This window comes from Zea mays, chromosome 3 (assembly GCF_902167145.1).
Source record: "Zea mays cultivar B73 chromosome 3, Zm-B73-REFERENCE-NAM-5.0, whole genome shotgun sequence".
Taxonomy (NCBI): Eukaryota; Viridiplantae; Streptophyta; class Magnoliopsida; order Poales; family Poaceae; genus Zea; species Zea mays.
This window is the reverse complement of record NC_050098.1, coordinates 209,381,880-209,406,801: the sequence shown is the minus strand read 5'-3', so window position 1 is coordinate 209,406,801 and position 24,922 is coordinate 209,381,880. Positions and strand designations below refer to the sequence as shown.

General features: G+C 45.2%; 1 protein-coding gene across 12 annotated transcripts; it reads right to left on the bottom strand.

The window, feature by feature from the left end:
* Positions 1–1,187: 1,187 nt before the first annotated feature.
* Positions 1,188–24,493, bottom strand: LOC100383960 (uncharacterized). 12 transcript variants are annotated; one of them, XR_004856978.1, is made up of 13 exons: positions 23,869–24,484; positions 20,418–20,829; positions 13,108–13,239; positions 12,828–12,866; positions 5,918–6,121; positions 5,717–5,839; positions 5,473–5,649; positions 4,929–5,036; positions 4,458–4,826; positions 4,138–4,252; positions 2,869–3,270; positions 2,277–2,520; positions 1,188–2,184 (listed from the first exon to the last, which is right to left on the bottom strand). XR_004856978.1 is itself a non-coding variant. In XM_035965998.1 (13 exons), exons 2-13 carry the CDS (start codon positions 20,824–20,826, stop codon positions 1,563–1,565), a joined length of 3,075 nt encoding a protein of 1,024 aa, XP_035821891.1. In that variant the 5' UTR covers positions 20,827–20,829; positions 23,869–24,479; the 3' UTR covers positions 1,188–1,562. The 12 variants fall into 12 exon arrangements, 10 of the variants coding, with proteins under 10 accessions (XP_035821891.1, XP_035821890.1, XP_020405515.1 ...); XR_004856979.1 differs by having other exon boundaries at positions 2,277–2,514; XM_035965998.1 differs by having other exon boundaries at positions 2,277–2,514; positions 4,001–4,252; positions 23,869–24,479.
* Positions 24,494–24,922: the final 429 nt, after the last annotated feature.

The window sequence follows — 24,922 nt, the reverse complement described above, 5'->3', positions numbered from 1 at the left end:
CCGGCGCCCACGCTGCGGCTAGGTGCTAGACATGGCTAATGTGGCCAGTCATTTATGGCGGTTCAGTCCGGGGCTGAGCGCGGGACCCACTCGAATGGTTCCCTTCTGACACGCCCATCCTCCCTCGTTAGGCTCTGCCACGCCCGGCCCCAGGCTTGGTGCCGTATGCATGGTTTTTAAAACCGTAAAATGTTATGAACCACCTTTTTTACATTTAAATGTTGAAACGAACATTGAAATGTCTTTTCAGACTTGACATAAAATGACAGGATAGAATATGTTCATACATAAGTTGAGTACTTGAGTTTACAAAACAAATACCATAAAAGGAAGCATATCAAGTTCAAAACAAATACTATTTGTGACATTGTCCTTGCTTGTACACCAAAACTATCCAGTTTTGTCACTTTCGTAGTGACGAAAGAACCATCTTTAGTTGCATGACATTAACAAGTCCAGCATTAGTGACATATTAGTGACATTATATGGTCAACAGGTAAATGTGCAAAGGTTATAGGTATACATTTGTGTTGTGCCTAATTGGCTGGTCCAAAGCACATAATTTCTGGCACGACTCAATTTAATTGTGGGTCTGGGTTGGCACGACTCAATATGTGGGTCGTGCCTAAGCCTCGAGTCAAGCTCATAGGTTGGTCTGACACGATCCATTTAACTAAGTCCCGTCGAGACCCACTAAATATAGACTCAGTATTTAACTAAGGCCTGTCAAAGCCCACATGACCATCACAACTTGTAGAATTCAGAGCTTCAATAGACCTTCAAGAATAAGTGCCTAGATGGGGATAGTGAATAGTGATGATGATCATTGTATGTATTATGTATAATACTCAACTAAACACTGAAAAGAGAACTGAATATTATTTCTGAGCTAGTTGTAATATTTTTTCTTTCTGACCAAAGGTTTTTAATGTGCAGCCACAAAATATCTTAATTTTATTTTGATCATATATATATTCTATAATTTTTTATGTATTACTGTTATATATGTATATGGACCGGTCTGACACATTAATGCATTCTGAGCTATTTAGATCGGCATGACACACATAACTAATTATGGATTGTGCTGTAGACATACACCCATGTGCTGGTACGATACAAACCATAATTAGGAATGTGCTTTTTATGAACCGTGCATTTGTAGACTATGCCGGGCCAGACAAAGGTTGCGGTCAATCAGGATGAATTTTTTTTCATTGAACTCAAAATGGTGACTGCGTGCACGCCCTTTAATTGATTTGCACTGATGCTACGGCGAAACGTAATACGGTTCGTGGGGAATTACAGCTGAAAAACTCGTGTACACCCCTTCTTTCCTAAAAGCATCTATCATCTCTAGAACTGTACAAAAATTCGTGTGAAGTCTTGTTTGAGCTTTCCAAAGAAGGCGACGGGAGCACCGAACAGTGGCACACTGATTTTTACGCCTTTCTCAATTTTCCACATACTATTCACGATGAGTATGAAATCTGGCTTGGAAGAAAATAATCCAATGTGTATTTCTTCCATGCGCACATCATCATGAGCTGCTTGCAGGCTGACTATTCTCCATCAATCCTAAACCTCTGTAGCCCAACGTGTTCACTTGAGCTGCCTGTTGACAGGCCCCTCTCTTTGTTCAGTCCAGTTCTCCCTACTCTTAGAGGACCTGAACTTGAGTATCTTCGGAAAGAACCAGGGGCATCTATAGCATCATAACGCGCTGATGAAGTGAACAGCTCAGCAGATAGCGTTGGGTCAACGTCTACATCCGTACTTGCTCTACTCATAACCTCGACATCTTGGATATGCAAATCTTGGCTAAAGGTTGACTCATTGAACTCGCCGCCTTCATTGCATACCAGCTTTAGAGCTTGAACTACTTCACCCATGAATGGGCGCTGGTCCACCTCAGGCTGAACACACATAGAAGCAATGGCTGCTACTTTTGCGATGCTGTCAAATGGAATGCTGCGCCCAAGTGAATGATCTATGATTGATTCCAGACCATCCCTGCTTGTCAGAAGAGAACCAGCCCATGCCACTAAGTTTTCCTGTCCAGGAGGTCTTAACATATCTACCGGTTTCCTCCCTGTAAGAAGCTCAAGAAGAACAACACCGTAGCTGTAAACATCACTCTTTACTAGAAGATGGCCAGTCATTGCATATTCAGGAGCAAGATACCTAAGAGAAATTGACCAGAATTTTGTAATATGAGTTGATGGTATTGAATCAACTATGAAGAAGTAAAGATAGTAATTTCAGATTTAGCATACCCAAAAGTTCCCATGACACGAGTTGAAATATGCTCGTTTCCCTCACCCAAAGCTGTCCTTGCTAAGCCAAAGTCTGACACCTTTGGGGTGAAGTCATGTTCCAATAAGATGTTACTGGACTTGAAATCACGGTGTATGACACGTGGACTTGAATCCTCATGCAAATATGCAAGTGCGCGTGCTGCACCAAGTGCAATTTTGAGCCTAGCGTTCCAATCAAACTGAGCAGCTCCCTTATCTGATCCTGCTTAGAATCGTATTAATATACGATTTCAGATGTCCAAAAAAATATAGTGTACAACCAAGGTAACTAAAAGTAGATTGAAGATATATACTACACAACCATGAACCATATCAACAATTCTAAATCACTAGCCTGTATTTTGTCGGTATAAAGTATCAACAAAGTGAAACAATGCAAATCAAGCTAGCACTGATAGGTATCATGTGAGTCAGGTTTTCTTGTCAGTTATGTGTTTGGCTTATCTACTGCACCTCTTGCCAATAAAATGACTAAATTAAGAAAGAGAAGTTATATGATGAAATGAAGAAAGCCTTAGAAAGTGAAGTTACGGCACAGAAGGAAATTTACCATGCAAGTGAGATTCCACACTGCCATTCGGAACAAGCTCATAAACCAAACATCGGCTATGCCCCTCTGTGCATATACCTATCAGCTTAACCAAGTTCCTATGATGCAATCGGCTAAGCATCTCGACCTCAGCCAAAAACTCCCGGGTACCTTGTTGATCGTCCCGCTTTAAAACCTTGATAGCAACCCGTTCTCCATCCTCAAGAATACCTTCATAGACACGCCCAAAACCACCCTCACCAATAATTCTGGACTCATCAAATCCTAGTGTAGCTCTCTCCATCTCAACCAGGTTAAATGTTTTGGCAGATCCTTTATATGCCACCAAACTTGAGCTGAAGGATGGTGATGCCGAAATAGGTCTGCTTTCTAGCCTGTTCCCAACCATTGCAGAAACAGGACCTGCATTTCCAATGCAATCATTGAAGGGGGGTGATACAAACAGCATCATGGTTAATGATTGACCAAATTTAAGTCTTAAAATTTCTCAAAGATGGTTTGAGTACTTTACCAATGAAGTATAAAACTAAATACGTAACCTTACATGCAAACATAGTTTTTGGGTATAAAAACAACATTTTTTGCTTTCTCAATGCCCTTGCAAGCTTAAAACAAGATAAGCATATTAATGCACTAATTTTCCGCACCTAAGGTAAGAAAAGGATGAACATTGAACTCTGGTTATTTTATACAATATACTACCTCTGGTCAACTTGTTATCTACGACATGATTTTATCAACCCTTAACAAACACAGATAATTTTATATTATTTAGTTTGGAATTATGTGTTGGTTTGTGTTCAAAATACTTGCAGAATCTATTATATTTGAAGAATTTTAAAACTATATTCTAGAAGGAATTTGTGGTCAAATATACACATAAAAACTGTGAAAGTCAAATGTGTCAAGTGCTTGTGACCAGAGGGAGTAACTATTAAAGATGTATTATTATCTGCTGCCACATGATATTCATGACATGGTTCATGTGTTCATAGGAAAAAAGGGGTGGCAACTTATGTTTTTAGAAGAAAAGAGGCTCCCTAAGCTGCATTTTGCTGCATTTTGAAGATGTCACACAGAAAGGCACGGAATAAAAAGTTAATGATAATCCACTGATAGAATGTCTCGCTACCTGTAGGTTTTGTTGGCACAAGTGACGCTTCAGTTAAATGGATGTGGTTTCGAAGCTTGAAATAAAGCACTAGTGCAGCTCCAGCACATAAAATAAAAGCACACACACTTGATAGAATAATTATTATAATAACGTGCCTGCCTTTTCTTTCTCTATAATTTCCCACATCAGCAGCAAGCGGATGCAAACTTGGACCATTTACATTGCTAAGACCATTGTTCATGCTTGCTGCCGGTGGTGACGGAGGAAGGCCTGCATGAGTAAATGACACCGTGCATATCACTACCCTGCTTTGTAAGTGATAAAATATAAAAAATAAACTAATGACCTGAATAATACAATATGAATTGTGTTTCAAACAAATACTGGAATAATCAGCAAGACATGTTGAAGAGGCTAAAATAATTAGAAAAAATGGTATTAAGTGGAACAACATGAAGTTGTGGAGAACACTCACCTTGGTAGAGAACATACAACACGTCATACTTTCCAAAATGATTATGATTTATGATGACCTGCTTATTACAAAACCTTTCAAATACTGAAAATGCCGTCGCATTGTCAAATTTTGGTCCCAGTGGCACAAGATCAATAAAGACTATTGTCTTTTCAGGGTCATCAGGTGCAGCATTTGCCCCCATAACACGAACTTGACTTTGATTCATGAACACTCCCGATGCAATATCTTGTGCAAGTTCGGGGACAAGTGTAAAGAATGTGTACAATGCTATACCAAAGCGAAGCTCAACTTTTATTGGCAACACACAGAGGCATGTCATTCCTGGAGGACTATTGGTCAGAGGATCTGAGCAGGGCGTCGTGCAGTCTAGCAAAGTCAAATCAAAGATGAATGGACAAAAGCTAAGCAATCAGTAGCTGTTTTTTTAAATTTATGAACACAAATGGCACAAAATTATACTCATCATACATGAATTTGTTGGTGGAGGTAGCAGCGATTGACTAGGCGCTGGTGCCAAAATCTTGGGCTTTCTAAATGCAGGAATGTCAGGTGGATGCGCAGGTGGTAGAGCTGATCCTGCATAGGTATAATGGTAACAATGGAAGCCTAAATTACTTCTGGCAAAACAAGATGTAATCCATTTTGATATAGGTTGAAACCTTATTTGAGGCATGTGTGACCAATATTTTTGAACACGTTAAAAGGTGTATAGTAGGGCAAGACAAGAAATATTGATCAATTTTGTGGAATAATTAAAAGTTGAATTCGATCAAGTGCATGACTTATGTTGCAAATATCTATCACCTATTCATTTGCATGAGGTGTATTTCATGTTTCAACGCTCAATGTTGCCATGTTGGCAATACGCATGCTCAAACATAACCAAACTTTAACAAGTTAGCATGAGCACGAAATGGTGATGCTTATTCAGTGTCGTTCGCTTGTTCTTAGGGGATGGCTGGAACACTTGTTGCAGCTAGAACAAATGGCAATGTAATGAGCAAGAGATAACCTGGAGAATATGACGTTGAATGGTATTGATTGGGATGGTTTGGAGCATGAGCAAAATTTCCTTCTCCCTTTCCTTTTGGCGGAGGCAAACGTACAGGTGCAGGTGCAGTACTACCAGGATATCCATGGCTTGGTGCAGAAGTACTGTTACTTTTATGTGGAGCAGGACGAGGGGAACCTGCATCAAACATCACTTTACTGAGATGAACATATAATTTTCATTGGTAGTTTCAGTACGTACATACCTTTGTGATGTCTATGATTTGCAGGTGGTAAATAGCTCGAATGTTCCTTTGGCGGTGCAGCAACTGGAATGCCATGTTCTTTCCTGTGGATGATGGGAGATTTTGAGGGAGAAACAGCAGGTCCTGCACGACATTAACTTCATGAATCATCAACAATAGGTTCATAATGGGACTAGGTACGGTTGGTGCCTGGTAGTATACCTTTCACATTCGTAATATTTGCAGGCAAGTGGTGATGCCTTCTCTTTTCTGGTACCACAACTGGAGTTGCATGAGTTTTTCCATGCACAATATTTGCAGGCATGGAATGGTGATGACTAACATTTGAAGGTGCTGCAACGGGAGCTCCATGATCCTTGCCATGTTTAGCTGGATGAGCAGCTGTTTCTGGAGAAGCTGCTGGACCTTCACAATGGAGCAGAATAAATAGTGCATTGATCATACTCTAGAAGATACAATATACTTGTACAAATACTGCTTGAGACACATGCTTTGCATTCATCGCCTACTTGCAGGCAATGGCGGTGAAGTCACTAATACTGGGGGGGGGGGGGGGGGGGGGGGGGGGGAACAGCAGGTAAGGCATCAGCACACTGTTAGAACTTAGAACTGACTCAGAAATGAGCTGATACAATTCTCATGAACTCTCAAACTGATATGGCACACTTTTGCTATTTGGAATTTTTTTCTCGAATGCGCACAGGAGAGCTGCGCATCATTATATTGAGAGAGAGAAAGGTCCGAAATGGACCACAATGTTAGGAAAGTAATCCTTGATTGGTGCTAGTTTACTTATTCTGTTTTAGGAAATAGCTAGTATGGTAGTGGATCAGTCTTATATGGACAGATCCAATCAGCAAGATCAGGACTGATAGCAGTCCGGATTATTCCCTTGTAATAGCTAGTTTGTTTCCTTATGAAAGTCTATAAATATATGGCCTTAGAGGCTAAGAAAAGGCAGTCAATAGGACGCCACCAAATCTGCTGTGTTCCTCTCCAACAAAGAGTTCGCGTGCGTGTGAGTCCCTGGGAGGTTTTTCTCATACCTGAAGAACTTACCTGGGAAGTAGGAACTCGCCGGCAACCTGCAGGGTTGTCTCTCCGGCGCAGATTCCAACAACTGGTATCGGAGCTAAGGAGGAGCAAGATGTCGAAAACTGTTGATAGCAGTGCAACATTCAGGAAGTCCAGCGACGACACCTCCAAAGATGGAGCAGTGGTCCAGCGAGTAATTCGTGAGGTGAGTGTAGGGAGTGGATATCCCACACTCACCAAGACCAATTACTCGGACTGGACACTCCTGATGAAGGTGAAGTTGAGGGCGAGGATGTTGTGGGACGTCATCGAGCACGGAGGAGCAGACATCCATGAAGAAATGATGGCACTCGACGCTCTCTGCAGCGCAGTGCCACCAGAGATGGTGTCTTCGATCGCAGACAAGTCCACGGCAAAGGAGGCGTGGAAGACCATTGCAGACCTACGGGTCGGCGATGATCGCATGAAGAAGACTGCTGCTGTGCTGCTTCGGAGGAAGTTCGACTTGGCAACGTTTAATGACGGTGAGTCCGTTGAAGATTTTGCGCTGCGCCTAAATGGCATGGCAGGGGAACTCTCCACTCTTGGAGCTGGCGTGGAAGAAGAGAAGATCGTGGAGAAGATTGCTCGCAGCATTCCACCACGCTTCAAGCAAATCGTCCTCTCCATCACCACTCTCCTCGACCTGTCAACCCTCACTGTGTCTGACATGGTGGGGAGGTTGAGGGCAGCGGAGGACGCCTTTGAGGAGGCCCCAGGATCACTGCAGCACAGTGGTCGACTCTACCTCACGGAAGAAGAGTGGAATGCCCGGCGCAAGAAGGAAGTCGAGCACCATCCTGGCAGCAGCTCGGGTGGAAGATCAGGGCGCCATGATGGAGGGTACCGTGGCCGTGGTCGGGGTCGTGGCCGCAGTCGTGGCAGAGGAGGGCGCTCATCAGGTGGACCACCGGCTGGAAAGGTCACTGGTGATGAGTGCAGAAGGTGTGGCAAGATGGGACATTGGGCGCGAGAGTGTCCGTCAAGGCACAAGAAGGAGCAAGCACATGTTGTCCAAGATGAAGAGGAGGCTACACTTCTTGTGGCAAAGACGTTCCCGGTAAAAATCTCAACACTTAAACCATGCTGCAAGATGTCTAGTTCTCATCTAGAGATCAGGGAGGAGAAGGTGTTTTTACAGCATGAAGAAGAGGAGAAATTAGAGGAGGGAACCTGGATCCTAGACACTGGAGTCACAAATCATATGTCCGGATCCAGGGCTGTTTTCACCGATCTGGATACCAGAGTGCTGGGTACTGTCAGGTTCGGTGACAACTCGGTGGCTCAGATTGAGGGACGAGGAACCATCAAGTTTATGTGCAAGAATGGCGAGACCCGGTCGTTTGTTGGGGCTTATTTTATTCCTCGCCTGACAACAAATATCATCAGTATTGGGCAACTTGATGAAGCAAAGTACAAGATTCATGTTGATGATGGGGTGATGCATATTAGGGAACCTGATGGAAGATTACTGGCAAGAATAGTGTGGGCTGAAAACAGGTTGTACCTCCTTCATTTGAAGATACAACAGTCTGTGTGCCTAGCAGTGCGTGGGCGCGAAGATGAAGTAGCCTGGCGGTGGCATGAGAGGTTTGGTCATGTTAATATGGCTGCACTGCGGAAACTGGAGAAGGAAGAACTAGTCCGAGGCTTGCCCAAGCTCGGACAGGTTGAAAGGGTGTGTGAGGCATGCCAGGCAGGCAAACAGAAACACACCTCTTTTCCAGCGCAGGCAGAATACCGGGCAAAACAGCGCTTGGAGTTGGTACATGGTGATCTGTGTGGTCCTATTGCCCCAATGACACCAAGAGGTAACAAATATTTCTTGCTGTTGGTGGATGATTTGAGTAGATATATGTGGATGGCTGCAATCTCGTCGAAAGACCAGGCTATTGATGCAGTGAAAAGAATTCAGATGCAAGCTGAAAGGGAATCTGGACTCAAGTTGAAGACACTTCGAACTGATCGAGGTGGGGAGTTCACCTCGGGTGAATTTGCGGAGTATTGTATGGCCAGTGGTATTCACCGACAACACACTGCGCCGTACAGTCCTCAACAAAACGGCGTAGTGGAACGCCGGAATGGGACTGTTGTGGCCACAGCAAGGAGTATGTTGAAGGCAAAAAAACTCTCTGGCTGGTTTTGGGGAGAGGCAGTAAAAACTGCTGTTTATGTTTTGAACAGGTGCCCAACCAAGAGTGTAGATGGGATGACTCCATTTGAGGCATGGCATGGCAAGAAACCAGCAGTTCACCACCTCAAGACGTTCGGCTGCATTGTCTATGTCCGAAACATTGTTCCTCATCTGAAGAAGTTGGAGGATCGAGGAAGGAAAATGATCTTCATTGGCTATGAAGAAGGCACGAAGGCATACCGAGCTTACGACCCCATCACCAAGCGTGTTCATATTTCAAGGGATGTCATCTTCGACGAACAGGCTCAGTGGGATTGGGAAACCCAGGAGGACATCAGTTCAGAAAATGAAGATCAAGATGTGTTCACAATGGAATATGCCATCAGAAAGCAGACACATCCTGAAGGAGATGAGAAAACTGCTGGGGAATCTGAAGATGAGCATTCAGCTGGAGGTCTGTCCCCTCGGACCCCTCATGTTGATACAGGGCATGTTTCGGAAGAGGAGGATGAAATGCAGGAAGTGGAGTTTGCTTCACCACCGGAGGGAAATATTGATGAGTATCTAGATGCCTATAGAGCAGAAGATGATCCACTTAGATTCCGCAAGGTAGATGGACTACTGGAATCCAAAACTCCACCTGGTTATGCAACAAGGAGGCTGCTAGATGAGGAGTTACATGCAGTAAGCGCCGATGAACCGGTCTCTTTTGGTGAAGCAGAAAGGAGTCCGAGCTAGAGAAAAGCAATGATGGAGGAGATGAAATCAATTGAAGATAACCAGACCTGGACTCTTGTGGATCTTCCTCCAGGGCGCAAGGCAATCGGTCTTAAATGGGTATACAAGGTGAAAAGGGATGAACAAGGTGCAGTATCCAAACACAAGGCACGACTGGTAGTGAAGGGATATGCACAACAACATGGTATGATGAAGTATTTGCTCCAGTAGCCAGGCTTGATTCTGTGAGGTTGCTTATTGCACTTGCAGCACATGAGAGTTGGGAAGTACATCATATGGATGTGAAATCAGCATTCTTAAATGGTGAATTGGGTGAAGAGGTATATGTGCAGCAGCCAGCAGGTTTTGTGGTCACTAGAAAAGAACACAAGGTGCTCAAGCTGAGGAAGGCACTATATGGGCTACACCAAGCACCTCGAGCCTGGAATGAGAAACTGGACAGGACAATGAAATCTCTTGGTTTCAGAAAGAGCATTTCAGAACCTGCTATTTATCTCAGAAGAAACATCAAGTCACAGTTGGTGGTTGGCGTGTATGTGGATGATTTGATAATCACTGGAACAAATTGTGAGGACATCAAGCTGTTCAAGGAAGAGATGGCAGCTGTTTTCAAGATGACAGATCTGGGGTTACTGAAATATTATCTGGGAATTGAAGTAAGGCAAAATAAGGAGGGAATATCTCTCAGCCAAGGAGCCTATGCAGAAAAAATTCTAGAGAAGAATGGAATGAGAGAATGCAACCTGTGTCAGACTCCCATGGAGACACGGTTGAAGCTGAGCAAACTGAGCACTGAACCCCTAGTGGATGTCACGGTATACCGAAGCATAGTAGGAAGCTTGAGGTATTTGGTCAACACTCGACCTGACCTTGCGTTTGCTGTGGGATATGTCAGCCGGTTTCTGGAAGAACCCCACAAAGATCACATGATGGCTGTGAAACACATTCTGAGGTATGTGAAGGGAACCAAGAATTGGGGTTTGTGGTTTGGAAGAAAAGGAAGGAAGGAGGCTGGGCTGATTGGGTATAGTGATAGTGATTATGCTGGGGATGTTGACAGCAGGAAGAGCACTACTGGAGTGGTTTTCTTCCTGAACAATAGTCCGGTTACTTGGACTTCGATGAAACAAAAGGTGGTGGCTCAATCAACCTGTGAAGCAGAATATATAGCTGCTGCCAATGCGGCTTGTCAGGCATTATGGCTGAGTAGGGTACTGGCCGAAGTACAAGGAGTATCACTGAAAGCTCCAATGCTAAAAGTGGGCAACAAATCAGCTATTGCCCTCATTAAGAACCCAGTGCTACATGGTCAGAGCAAGCACATAGAAGTGAAGTATCATTTTGTTCGGGAGTGTGCTGAGAATGGGCAGATCAAAGTGGACTTCATCAGGAGCGAAGAACAGCTGCGGGACTTCCTAACGAAACCGCTTGGGAAGACCAAATTTCAAGAGTTGCGCTCTAAGGTCGGACTGGTGGATGTAGACAGATTGCACCACAAGGCTTAGGAGGAGATTGTTAGGAAAGTAATCCTTGATTGGTGCTAGTTTACTTATTCTGTTTTAGGAAATAGCTAGTATGGTAGTGGATCAGTCTTATATGGACGGATCCAATCAGCAAGATCAGGACTGATAGCAGTCCGGATTATTCCCTTGTAATAGCTAGTTTGTTTCCTTATGAAAGTCTATAAATATATGGCCTTAGAGGCTAAGAAAAGGCAGTCAATAGGACGCCACCAAATCTGCTGTGTTCCTCTCCAACAAAGAGTTCGCGTGCGTGTGAGTCCCTGGGAGGTTTTTCTCATACCTGAAGAACTTACCTGGGAGGTAGGAACTCGCCGGCAACCTGCAGGGTTGTCTCTCCGGCGCAGATTCCAACACACAATACAATGCCCAAACAAGGCAAAAGAACACAGGGAAAAAAGACCAGAACCCTAATACAAACAGGGAAAAAAAACTCTATCCTTATCTCATGCTGTAATAGGATGACCTCAGCTGTCACAGCATTAAGCACTAGAAATAGTCCTGACCCTACAGAAGGCAGCTGGGAGGCCAAGGCTTTCAAGTTGCTTTGCACCAGCCCTACTCCAACGCTCCACCTTTTTTTTGGGAGGGGGGGCAGCAATCTGAACGTCATGCACCTTATCTTATTTGTGGGTGGAACACTTTATGTGATTGGTTGCCTGGCCAGCCACGTCCAGGCTTAGCACGTGCATTGACCATACTTGAGCCAGTGATTGGTTACCTGCATGCGCGGACGCAGTCTTGGTGCTTTTTCAACGTTCTGCTTCCATGAGCGGAGACGTGAGGGAGGCGTGTTTCTACCGGCCCAGGCTGGCGCAAACCGGGTGGAGGTGGGGCCGACAACCAATCACGTGTTTTGTGATCGTGAAGGAAGTGAGCCTGACTACCATATTGTTAGCAAGTCTTTTGAACTTTAACTAAAGGAGAAGGTGACCTTCTATATGTTCATAATGTGAATAGGATGAAGGGACAGACGATTTCCCTGGAGTGGTGAGGCGCAGCAACATGTGTACCATACTATGGATGGCAGGAGAAGTGATTGGTGATGAAGAGAGCAGATATTTGTACATCATCTGGGATTTACTATTCCATTATCTAAAAAGATATTGTACTCCCTACGTTCTTTTTTATTTGTCGCGTTTTAGTTCAAAAATGAACTAGCGGTCGACAAATATTCAAGAACGGAGATATATATCATACAGTCGTAATGTGTAAATGCAGATGATAAAATCACAGCATGACCTAGTTGAGTCCAATACCAGTTAAATGTGAACTTGAACTCTGTTGTGGGGTGTGCGGGTGGCCATGGAATAGCATGATGTATAGAAGGTGGAGCAACAGGAACCTTGTCTCTGTTCACATCAATTGGTGTAAAGATAGCTGGGTTTGAAGGGAAAGGAAGTTCATTGCCAGTTTGAAATGATGGGACATATTGGCCGTTGAATGAAGGAAAAATAAGAAACCATCATACCAAACTGATTCTAAAGGTTAAGATGCAGATAGATTTCAATAAACTCCTCAACAATTGGCTCTGGGATCTGCATAAATGGGGACGTTTTTCTCTTTGGTTATTGATAAAAATGGTCAAGAGCACTAGATCCTGCTGCAGTCAGTACTGATTGTTTAGTTGGTGAAACAGTTTCACCTGTGGAAGGCAGCTTATTAGAAGCTGTGTAACCATTTCCTGGCAGATAAAAAGAGGAAAAATCATCCGCTTTTCAGTCACAACATAAAAACTTCATGGTTGTCTGGTTGATTGATGGGTTGTCGGTTGCATATTAATCCTACCATTTATAAACATGTACAACAAATAGTAGTCCATGCGGGTGGTTTTACTGTTAATCCTAATAAAGAAACACCCATCACTATATAATAAAAGTGGAAACTGCAAAACATTAAAAGTATACAGTTTTGTGGTTACGGACCTAAGCGTTCGAGTATTCGATCTTGTACTTCTGATGGATGAAGTACATCATCCAAGTAATTTTGTGGATGCCAATTTGTTATGGATAGAAGAACCTTGTGAGCAACAGCGGGTGCATGAGATTGCTTCAATCCTTCAAAACAAAGGTGCCAAAGTCAAACAGAATGTTCAATGATTTTTAACAGCATACAAGTGTCATATGCTATCAAACAAACTTGTTTGTCTCCTAATAGGACAGAATAAAATTCAGCACAGCAGTTTTCTTCATCTTTCTTTACCATCAAGAAAATGTCCAGGGTTGAAAAACCTATGGTGAAAATAAGCTGACAGTGTACTTTTCATAAATCATAAACTATCACAGCATAATGCTAAATTAAAAGATACGATTAATTGAAGCAGTCATTGAAGTATGTGAGCATTATATGATTAGGTATGGCTAAACACTATCTAAATGCTGGTTTGAACTAAAGAAATCTAAAATGTAGAGCCTCGTCTCTTGCCCCTCAAACACTACTGGTATGCCCTGCGATCATTGTAAACTACTGCATAATAATTTCATCCGAAGTTGCCATTCCCACTGTCTTAGGTATATCCATATATAACAGAGTTAAGCCCTAACATTGCCACATCCATTGCAATTTTCCTACAGTATTCGTTAAAATAAAACTAGGCATCCTACATGACGGCTATCAAATTGATCATGCCAAATTTCAGGTGCATAAACTTTTTTTGTATCTAGAATTTGAATTTAAGTGGATATTCTTCAGTGTTTACTTAGGGGGTGTTTGGTTTCTAGGGACTAATTTTTAGTCCCTCCATTTTATTCTATTTTAGTCCATAAATTGCCAAATACGGAAACTACATCAGATAGTTTTAGTTTCCATATTTTGTAATTTAGGGGCTAAAATGGAATAAAATGAGGAGATTAAAAATTAGTCCCTATAAACCAAACACCCCTTTAAGGCTATGTTTGGATACTCTAGTATTCAGTCCAATACACATGAGTTGAGGAGGATTAAAGTGTAAATTAGTTTAATTTACGCCTCAAACCCCCTCAATCCATGTGTGTTGGGGTGAATACTAACCACCCAAACAAACCTAAGCATGGCCCGTGACATTAGGACACACGACAAGTCACAAACAATGCCACCTAGAATTAGTCCGCGTTCCAAACAGATCAAAAGTTCTAATTGTTGACGCCTTTTTGGAGCGCCAAACACTCAACAAGAACCGTGGCGGTGCCTTCTGCACAGGGGTGGACGGTCGGCGCGCAGGGGCCGGACGGTCCGCGGCCTGGTGCGAGGCGCGGTGGTGCTCTCTGCAAGGGCGGACTGTCCGCGGCCTGGGGCCGGACGGTCCGCGGCCTGGTGCGCGGCTAAGGCTCCTGCCTGACGACCGGACGGTCCGCGCGTACGCAGGGACGGCGGAAGATCGCCGACGGCGCCTGGATCTCGCTCCCGGGAGGGACCCCGTCGGGGAGTAGAGATCCTAGGTGGTGTCTAGGCTCGGGTAGACCGACCTAGACTCCTCTAATCGACGTAGAGTCGAGGAGAGACGGAGAATTTGGGGATTGAGAGGCTAAACCTAAACTAGACTAGAACTACTCCTAGGATAAAATGCGAATAAAAGTTGTATTGATTCGATTGTTGATTATTACAAATCGGCCGTAGACCTCTCTATTTATAGAGGAGGGGGGCTGGACCCTTTACACAACTGATTCCGAGCTAATCCCGCGAATATAGCTAACAACCGTAGCACAAAACTCGGAACCCTAATCTGTTCTGCGCACGCGCGGACCGTCCGGCCCACAGGCGCGGACCGTCCGGACCGCGGACCGTCCGGCCTCAGGGCCGGACTGTCCGCCGGCTCAAAACCGGTTCGAACATATGCCCCCCTGCCTTTTGGTGGAGCTGGGCGAACCAAAAGCAACTAACTCGATGTGATCACATCGGTTTTCTTAGGCATCTTGCCACATACTAGGATGGTACTGTTTGAGGAAACGCCCATTCAAAGCCTTAGGTAAATCCTTGCCTTGTAATGTTTGTAGTAAATAAGCGTTACCAGACATCACCTGTTTCACTTTATAAGGACCCTCCCAGCTTGGCGACCATTTCCCGAACTTTCGGTCTTTATTCCTTAGAGGTAGAATGGTCTTCCACACCAAGTCTCCTACTTGGAATGATTTTGCTTTGACCTTCTTGTTGTAGGCCCTGGCTACCATGATCTTGTCCTTTTCTATTGCTCCTAAAGCTATCATCCTCTTGTCGGTCACCTCATCAATATTATCCATCATTGAATTATAATAATCAGTAGCAGTTAGACCATTTTGTCTGGCAAACCTGACAGCATTCAAACTTATTTCCACAGGTAACACTGCTTCCTGCCCATAGACAAGCTCAAAAGGAGATACTTTAGTAGCACTATGCTTAGATATTCTATGAGCCCATAAAGCTTCAGACAAAATCTTATGCCAATGTCTAGGATTATCAGATACCTTTTTCTTTATCAAATTAATCAACGTCCTATTACTAGACTCGGCCTGTCCATTGGCCTGAGCATAATATGGAGACGAATTAAGCAGCTTAATTCTGTATAATTCAGCAAATTCACGTACCTCTTTTGACATAAAAGAAGTACCTTGATCTGTAGTCAAGGTCTGGGGAATGCCGAATCTATGAATAATATGCTCAGTTATGAACTCAATTACCTCCTTGTGCGTCATGTTCTTTAGAGCAACGGCTTCAGTCTATTTGGTGAAATAGTCAGTGACAACTAACACAAACCGATGCCCCTTTGATGACGAAGGATGAATTTCTCCAATAAAGTCTAATCCCCATCCTCTGAATGGCCAAGGCTTGATGATATGATGTAATTCGGCTGCAGGGACCAACTGTAGGTCGCCGAATTTTTGACACACTTGGCACCCCTTGTAGTACTTGAAACAATCAGCTGTCATACTAGGCCAATAAAAACCAGACCTTCGCAACAACCACTTCATCTTTGGAGCTGATTAATGGGTACCACAAATTCCTTCATGTACTTCGGCCATGGCTAATATAGCATCGTCTGGGCCCAAGCACTTAAGCAGGATATCATTAACCGTTCGGCGGTAAAGTTCATCACTCATCAACACATACTTGAAAGCTGTTCGCCGAATGTTCTTATCTGTCCTGATATTGGGATTTTGCAAATAATTAAGTATAGGTGTCCTCCAATCACTTGTATCGGCTTCATTGTCAGCCGAATCGATTAAGAGAACCCTTCTGGTAACCTCGGACGGTCCGGCGTCAACACGCGGACGGTCCGCGACCTGGGAATTTGGCTCTGCACTGGTTATCAGATTTTCAGTTTTGTGAAATTTCCCTCTCTTTATCCGATAACCCGATGCATCTTGTGCCAAGTCGTTAGCTCTATGATTCTCAACTCTAGAGATATGCCGAATACTGAATTCGTCAAAAGAATGGATTATGCTCCAACATTTCTCAAGATAGCTATTTAGAGTACCATCAAGACATTGATATTCTTCTAACACTTGTTGGACAACCAGCTGAGAATCACCAAATACCTTCACATGTTTTACTCCCATACCATTTAAAAGTTCTAAACCGAATAGGAGGGCCTCATATTCGGCTTGATTATTAGTGCAATACGTTTTCAATCGGCTAGAGAAGTCAAAGGAGACATTACTTGGTGAAACAAGCACAATGCCAATTCCTTGCCCTTCATTGCAAACCGATCCATCAAAATATAAAGTCTAAGGAGTAATAGTGAGGTATGATATGTCTAGTTCATGAATATCATTAACCCGATGTTCTACAATAAAATCCGCTACGACTTGGCCTTTCATAGATTTCAATGGTTCATAAGCCAAGTCATATTCTATGAGTGCATAAGCCCACTTACCAATTCTACCACTCATAATTGGGTTATGCAACATGTACTTGATTACATCGGCTTGACCAGAAACAGTGCAATGACTAGACAGTAAATAACATCTACATTTGGTGCATGCATAAAACAAGCATAAGCATAACTTTTCAATAAAAGTGTACCTTGTTTCAGCATCCACCAACCTTCGGCTTAGATATGTCACCACATGCTCCTTCCCCTCAGTTTGTTGTGTCAGAACAGCCCCAATAACCTTGTCTTCAGCTGCAATGTATAATCTGAATGGTGCTCCTACTTGTGGTGCTTTTAACACGGGAGCCGAAGACAAGTATTTTTTAATGAGATCAAATGCTTCCTGCTGCTCTGCCCCCCAAGTGAATTCAGCATCATTTTTAAGCCGAAGGATAGGGGTGAAGGCATCAATCTTCCCGGCTAAGTTAGAAATAAACCTTCGTAAATAATTCACCTTGCCGAGAAACCTCTGCACTTCGACCTTACACGTCGGAGGCCCCACATTCCGAATAGACTTGATTCGGTCAGGGTCTATTTCTATACCATGTTCATGGATGACAAATCCTAAAAACTTACCAGCCGACACTCCAAAAGCACATTTACGTGGGTTCATTTTTAAACCATACTGACGCATTTTATCAAAGGCTTTGCGCAAATCAGCTATATGAGAACTAAACTCAGCCGATTTGACTACAATATCATCAATGTAGACTTCCACAGTGTTTCCTAACAACTCATGGAAGATCAGATTCATAGCCCTCTGATAAGTAGCACCAGCATTTTTAAGACCGAATGTCATGACAACCCATTCAAATAAACCAATGAAGCCTGGACATATAAAGGCCGTTTTAGACGCATCTTCTTCGGCCATGAAAATCTGATTATATCCGGCATTACCATCAAGGAAGCTAATAATTCTATTTCCTGATGCATTATTGATTAATGTGTCGGCTATGGGCATGGGATATTCATCTTTAGGAGTTGCTTTATTTAAATTACGAAAATCAATGCATACTCTAAGCTTACCTGACTCCTTCTTCTCCACCGGCACAATATTGGAGACCCACTCTGCGTATCTGCAAGGTCTAATAAAATTAGCTTCTAGCAGCCGGTGGATTTCGTCCTTGATTCGTGGGAGAAGATCTGGACGAAATGTTCTAGCTTTCTGCTTGAAAGGTCTGAAACCAGGCTTAATAGGCAGCCGATGTTCGACAATTTCTCGGCTTAGTCCAGGCATTTCAGTGTAATTCCAAGCAAAACAATCTGAATATTCCTTCAATAGACCGATCATCTCATTTCTAGAATCGGTCTCCAGGGTCTTGTTTACAAAAGTCGGCCTTGGAGTTTTACCATCTCCTATGTCAATCTCCTCCAAAGGATCGGCCGATGTAAACCCCTGTCCTAGTTTATCAAGATCTCTGAATTCCTCTATCATGTCCCCCACAGAGGAATCAGATGATCTTTGTGTGATTGCGGACTTTCCGGTCTCGTGGACCGGATCATCCGTAATACTGTCTTTTCGCTGTGGTAGATGTTCGGTCTTAAAGTCCGAACTCTTTTGTGAAAGACCAGACCATCCGGCCTTGGCGGCCGAACTGTCCGTGACCAAAGACTCATGAACTTTGTGTGTATTCATCATTTAACTTTATTTAGGATTTAGCCGATTCTCCATCGGCTCTAGCATTACAGGAATGAAACCTTTCTTATCTATACTTATGAATTGATAATCAGAAAAGTCTACTCCTGTGAGACATGTAGCAGTCTCATAAGTCCAGAGTACAGGGGCATCGGCCACAGCGATGCAGGCCGATACATCAGCATGTACTTGTTCTATGTCATCGCCTACCCATTGTATCAGCATTTGATGTAATGTAGAAGGTATACATTGATTGGCGTGAATCCAATCTCTGCCTAGGATTAAACTGTAATTTCCTTCTACATCAGCGACGAAGAATGCAGCAGCAAGGGTCTTAGTCCCGATGGTTAATTCAACGGACGTGACTCCCCTGGCTTTGATCGAACTATCAGTCCCAACACCGCTGAGGGTCATGTTGGTCTTGACAAGTTCGTCATCTTGTTTACCTAATTTTCTGTATAATGAATAAGGCATTAGATTTACAGCCGCCCCTCCATCTACCAACATCTTAGCAATCGGTATCCCATCAATGTGGCCGCGCACGAAGAGCGGCTTTAAATGATTTACCGATTCTTTTAGTTTAGTAAAGGCGGCTTCTTTAGGACCAAAATCAAACTGGGAAACAACAGGTTCATCGTCGCCGATAATAGTACAATCGGCAGAAAATGTAATAATATTTACATCCATACCTGGGTGTTCTGGAGAAGCCTCGTAGTCGACCAGGTCTTCTCCCAGCAGGTCGTCCTCTTCCATTGATGTTGTCGTGTCGGTTGAGGCTTCCTGGTGAACGGCGGACGGTCCGCGTGCGGTGGCCGGACGGTCCGCGCCTGGTGCAGGTTGTCCAGAGACTTCCTGGTGAACGGCGGACGGTCCGCGCGTAGGGGCCGGACGGTCCGCGTTTGGTGCAGATTGACTTTCTATTTCTGTGGCCGTTTGTTTTTTCTCAACGGCCTTCGGTCTCCATTTCTTTTGCGGTGGCGGGTATAATGGATGTGTGTCATTAAATGTCTTTTCCGCCTCCTTCTCCTGGCTCTCCTTTGCTCTTAGGCGCTGTAATTTTCTCTTTTGGGATCGTGTCAATCCCGCTGGGCACCATCGAGGCATGGAGTATTTTGGATCAGCTGTTTTGATGGTAGCCGTATCCTTTTCGGTTGTGTTGGCCGATTCGCCGAAAATCATCGGTCCTTTATTGTCTCCCTGTATGACAACATCTGCGGTGCCTATTTTGATGATGTCCTTTTTTGTTGTTCTTTGAGTTGCTACAGGCATATGCCCCCCTGCCGGATTGGTCGGCCTAGGAGGCCGAGTAGTCCGGTAATCTTGTTGGGCCTGTGCCTGGTGACCTGATTCAGCAGCGCTCAATCGGTCTTGCACTGGTGGCGCCAACCTATCAAAAACGGACGTTTGGGGTGCCCCCCAGGCAGGGTACTGTGGCATCCCAAATGGATATGGTGGCATGCCCCACATTTGATTTGGGACATATGGTGGAGGTAAGTATGTGTATGGATATGGCATAGATGGATAAGAAGGTGGAGGGGTCCATGTCGGCATGTTAGGTCTCAATTGTACAATAGGACCTTTCATTTCTTCCGATTGGTGAGGTGGTCCAATCGGCCTGACCTGACGTTGCTCATGAATGGGTGAGCGGGGTCGCTTCGGTGGCCGGTCACTGGGGTCGGCCTTCTTTTTCACATATTTAGACAACAATTGATCGAAAGTTGGGCCAGGCTTGATCAGCCGACCAGCTGCTTTAAATGTATTTGTTTTCCACGTACCTATATCTGGTCGTCGTGGTTTGAAAGTACGTGGTCGCTGCGAGTCCTGAGTACGGCCGGACCGTCCGCCGGAGCTCTCCGGACCGTCCGGTGGGGTCCCGGACCGTCCGCGCCTACGTGTCGGACCGTCCGGGATACGCAGCACGGGTTCCTGCATCTGTCTCCCTGTCTGCGCTTGCCCCCCAGTGCTGGAGGCTGTGATGGTCACCTTTAGGGTCTCCCCTCCATCGGGAGTCTTCTCGGCTACCACTTTTCTGCAAGAAACTTTATGATCCTCATCGGCCTTTTTAGAATTGCCGATGATTGCCTCTTTGCCTTTGCTTTTATCGGCCGTGTTTGGCCGAACCAGGACTTTCTTGCCCTCAAAGTCGATCACGTTCATTGGAAAGGGCTCTGTATCCACCTGCATTTCCTGAAATTTCAATCGTCCCTCATTAATGGCCGATTGAATCTGTCGTCGGAATACATTACAATCATTAGTGGCATGAGAAAATGAGTTATGCCACTTGCAGTATGCACGACGTTTTAGCTCGTCGGCGGATGGAACAGTGTGATTTATTTTAATATTGCCATTTTTGAGTAATTCGTCAAATATTTTATCACACTTACCAACATTAAACGTAAACTTAACCTCCTCTTGTCGTTTCTTTTGAACCGGCTGCAAGGAGGAACAAGCCGAAGATTTGGCCTGTTTTGGCCAAACCATTTCAGCAGCATATACTTCGGCTGATTCGTCATCTGAGCTACTTTGGTCGCATTCTACTATATGTACGTTGTGACGCATTGTTTTAGCAGTTTCTTTGCTCCGGCTTTCGCAAGCCAAAGCCCTCTGGTGTAACTGTGCTAGTGTAAAAAATTGGATGCCTTCTAATCTCTCTTTTAAATAATATCGTAGACCATTAAAGGCTAATCCTACTAGCTGTTTTTCTGCTAAATGAATTTGAAAGCATCGGTTTCTTGTATCGCGGAATCTCCGGATGTAATCATTAACCGATTCGTCTTTTGTCTGTCGCAATGACACTAAATCTACCAAATCCAATTCATAATCACCGGAGAAAAAATGATCATGAAATTTTTGTTCTAGATCCCCCCATGATGAAATGGAATTAGGAGGCAAAGTGGCATACCATGCAAACGCGGTTCCTGTTAGTGATAATGAAAATAAACGTACGCGAAATGCCTCTGTGTCGGCCAATTCTCCCAATTGTGCTAAGAACTGGCCTATATGTTCACGTGTGTTTTTCCCTTGATCACCCGAAAATTTTGCGAATTCGGGTATCCTGGTTCCCTGTGGGTATGGGTGGTGATCAAATCGGCTGTCATAAGGTTTCCGATATGATTGCCCCCCAGGGACCATGCTTACTCCGAGCTTATCTCGGAACGCCCCGGCTATTTCTTCCCTTACCATATCAATGGCAGCCGGTGCAAGACTACCGGCTCTCTGGTCAAACATAGGTGGGGTTGGCTGGATATTAGCATGTTGTCTTTCCCCCCATTGGTTTGAGTTACGTGGTGCATTTTCATTTGCCCTATATGGGTCATAGGTTTGATCGTTTCTTTCCGGCCTTCTAGGTGGGGCCGGAAAGCTTTCCTGGGCTTTGGATCCTGAATTAATGGGCTGGTGCATCGCATAGTGTGATGGGAAGTGTTGCTGGGACGGGCGAGGATTCATGTAATAATCCTCCTCAAAATACTCATGCGCGGACTGTCCGGATACGTACCCGGACCGTCCGTGGTTATATGCGGACCGTCCGTCGTTGTATGCGGACCGTCCGACTGGGTAGTTTGGGTTCTGTGCCGTGTGTGGTGGCTCGGGCGCATATCTAGGTAACTCATTAAAAATAGGCCCGACTGTTACTGGCCCGGACGGTCCGCGCTCACGTGCGGACGGTCCGGGCATGTGCAGATCGGCTGGTTTGCTGCCGATTTGCGGTTGCTTAGGGTATGTGTCCATCGGCATCCCATAAAGGGGTTGTGACTGGTCGTGACAACCTGTAGCCGATGTGTTACACGCGTTATCTCCTAACCCAACCTTGTGTGAAGGAAAATTTGCGATGTTAGACTTATCGAATGCACGTACTAGTCTCTTAACATCGCTTTGCATACCCCCTATGATGCTCTGCATTTGTTCACGCTGCTCTTCTACATAATTTCTAAGAGATTGTAGCTCGTTGGTATTACTTACATTGGGGATATCTGGCGTGGGTTGGAGCGAAGCCGGATCCGTCGCCCGATGTCGGACGACCTTGTTGTTCCTGTCCACTTTGAAGTTGGCCAGGAACTTTGTTTTTGCCTCCTGGATCATCCGCTCCTTGTGCTCCTCGAACTGGAGCTGCTCGTCAGCCGGCAAGGTTTCCCAAGTCGGCTCTATGATGTTGCTTGGAGAAATATCGGAGCTATCCCTTGAACCGGCCATTGAGGACCGATTTGATGAGCTTAGATATGTTTTCCCCAGCGGAGTCGCCAAAAGTATGTTGACGCCTTTTTGGAGCGCCAAACACTCAACAAGAACTGTGGCGGTGCCTTCTGCACAGGGGCGGACGGTCCGCGCGCAGGGGCCGGACGGTCCGCGGCCTGGTGCGAGGCGCGGTGGTGCTCTCTGCGCAAGGGCGGACTGTCCGCGGCCTGGGGCCGGACGGTCCGCGGCCTGGTGCGCGGCTAAGGCTCCTGCCTGACGACCGGACGGTCCGCGCCCTGGGGCCGGACGGTCCGCGCGTACGCAGGGACGGCGGAAGATCGCCGACGGCGCCTGGATCTCGCTCCCGGGAGGGACCCCGTCGGGGAGTAGAGATCCTAGGTGGTGTCTAGGCTCGGGTAGACCGACCTAGACTCCTCTAATCGACGTAGAGTCGAGGAGAGACGGAGAATTTGGGGATTGAGAGGCTAAACCTAAACTAGACTAGAACTACTCCTAGGATAAAATGCGAATAAAAGTTGTATTGATTCGATTGTTGATTATTACAAATCGGCCGTAGACCTCTCTATTTATAGAGGAGGGGGGCTGGACCCTTTACACAACTGATTCCGAGCTAATCCCGCGAATATAGCTAACAACCGTAGCACAAAACTCGGAACCCTAATCTGTTCTGCGCACGCGCGGACCGTCCGGCCCACAGGCGCGGACCGTCCGGACCGCGGACCGTCTGGCCTCAGGGCCGGACTGTCCGCCGGCTCAAAACCGGTTCGAACACTAATAAAATTAACTCTAAAGTGGAACATATGATTTAGCCTCAATTTAACTGTAAAAAATGAGGGAAGTGTAGACTAGGTAACGCTATACCACTCTCCTGTTTCGACAGCTCGGAACACCAAAAAATTGTCAGGAGTAAGCTGTAACTAAATGAGCACCCAAGCGCGTGATTCTGATAAAACTACCCACAGGAAAGAGGAAAAGGAAACCACCAAACCCCTCCAGGCCAACCCCAGAGCTAGGTGACTCATACGTACGTACCTCCAGCACCCTGGATCACGAACGTTGAGACAACGAAGGCAGCAGCGAGGAGAGCACAGCCGCGAAAACGTCCCCCTCCTGCTCCTCTTCCTCCTCCGCGCCGACCCATCTCACCGCCAGCTTGCCTCCTCCACGCCACGGTCCAGAGGCAAACAAACTCGGACCGACAGTCGGGCTCCGATCACATCTCCGATACGCTGCACGCTCAACATGAGCACAGAGGCGGGGTCGAGGTTGGTGGCGGTGCTGAGGAGGGAAAAGATTCGGGGCGGGGACTGGAGCCAGTAAACAGATGGGGATGGCCGGATGGGGCGGCCGGGTCCAAGTCCCAGGTGGGCGGGATAGCAGGGAGCAGAGCACGGGCACAAAGCCGACTAGCGAGTAGCGACTAGGCAGTAGGGATCAATCCATCAATCAGCGGGTTCAAGTTTTGTCTCACCCGTCTCCTCTCTGGGAGCTCTGCTGCGCGCTCGCGCACGGCGATTTGCCACCCGTTTCCGTTCCTTCCGTGATCGGGTGCGAGATTGGGGATGTCGTGGAGTGGCGGCTGCAGCGGAAAGGGGCCAGTGGTTGGGGAGGTTTGTGGTTGTTTGGTTTGGGTTTGGGATTGGGATTGGCATGGCGTGCTGGATTTTGCTGTTTGGTAGGGTCGCATTTAAACTATACTAGTCGCTTGCGCGCGCCAGCGCGCGTCCACCTGCAGATTTTGCATCAATAAAAATAGACACCGCCATACAAATTTAAAAGGGCAGAAAAGGAGCCTTAGTGCACTAAGGCTACAAATCATTTATACAACTCCAGAGAGGTGAAAATAGAAAATAATGCAAAAGTTGGCTTGTATATATTACATGTGTTTAACAAAAAGGCAAGAAACTATAAGTATGAGTTTGTTTATTTGTAGGAAGAAAAATGAAGTTTGTAAACCTTCATTGGAAGATTAAAATGGGTAAATAGTTAAAGTGTTTAGGCAATACGTACCTTGCGTCTCTAATGAATATATGTCGATTCATATTAACGATTTTTTAGTGCAGTTAGATCTTGCCTGTGTATCAGG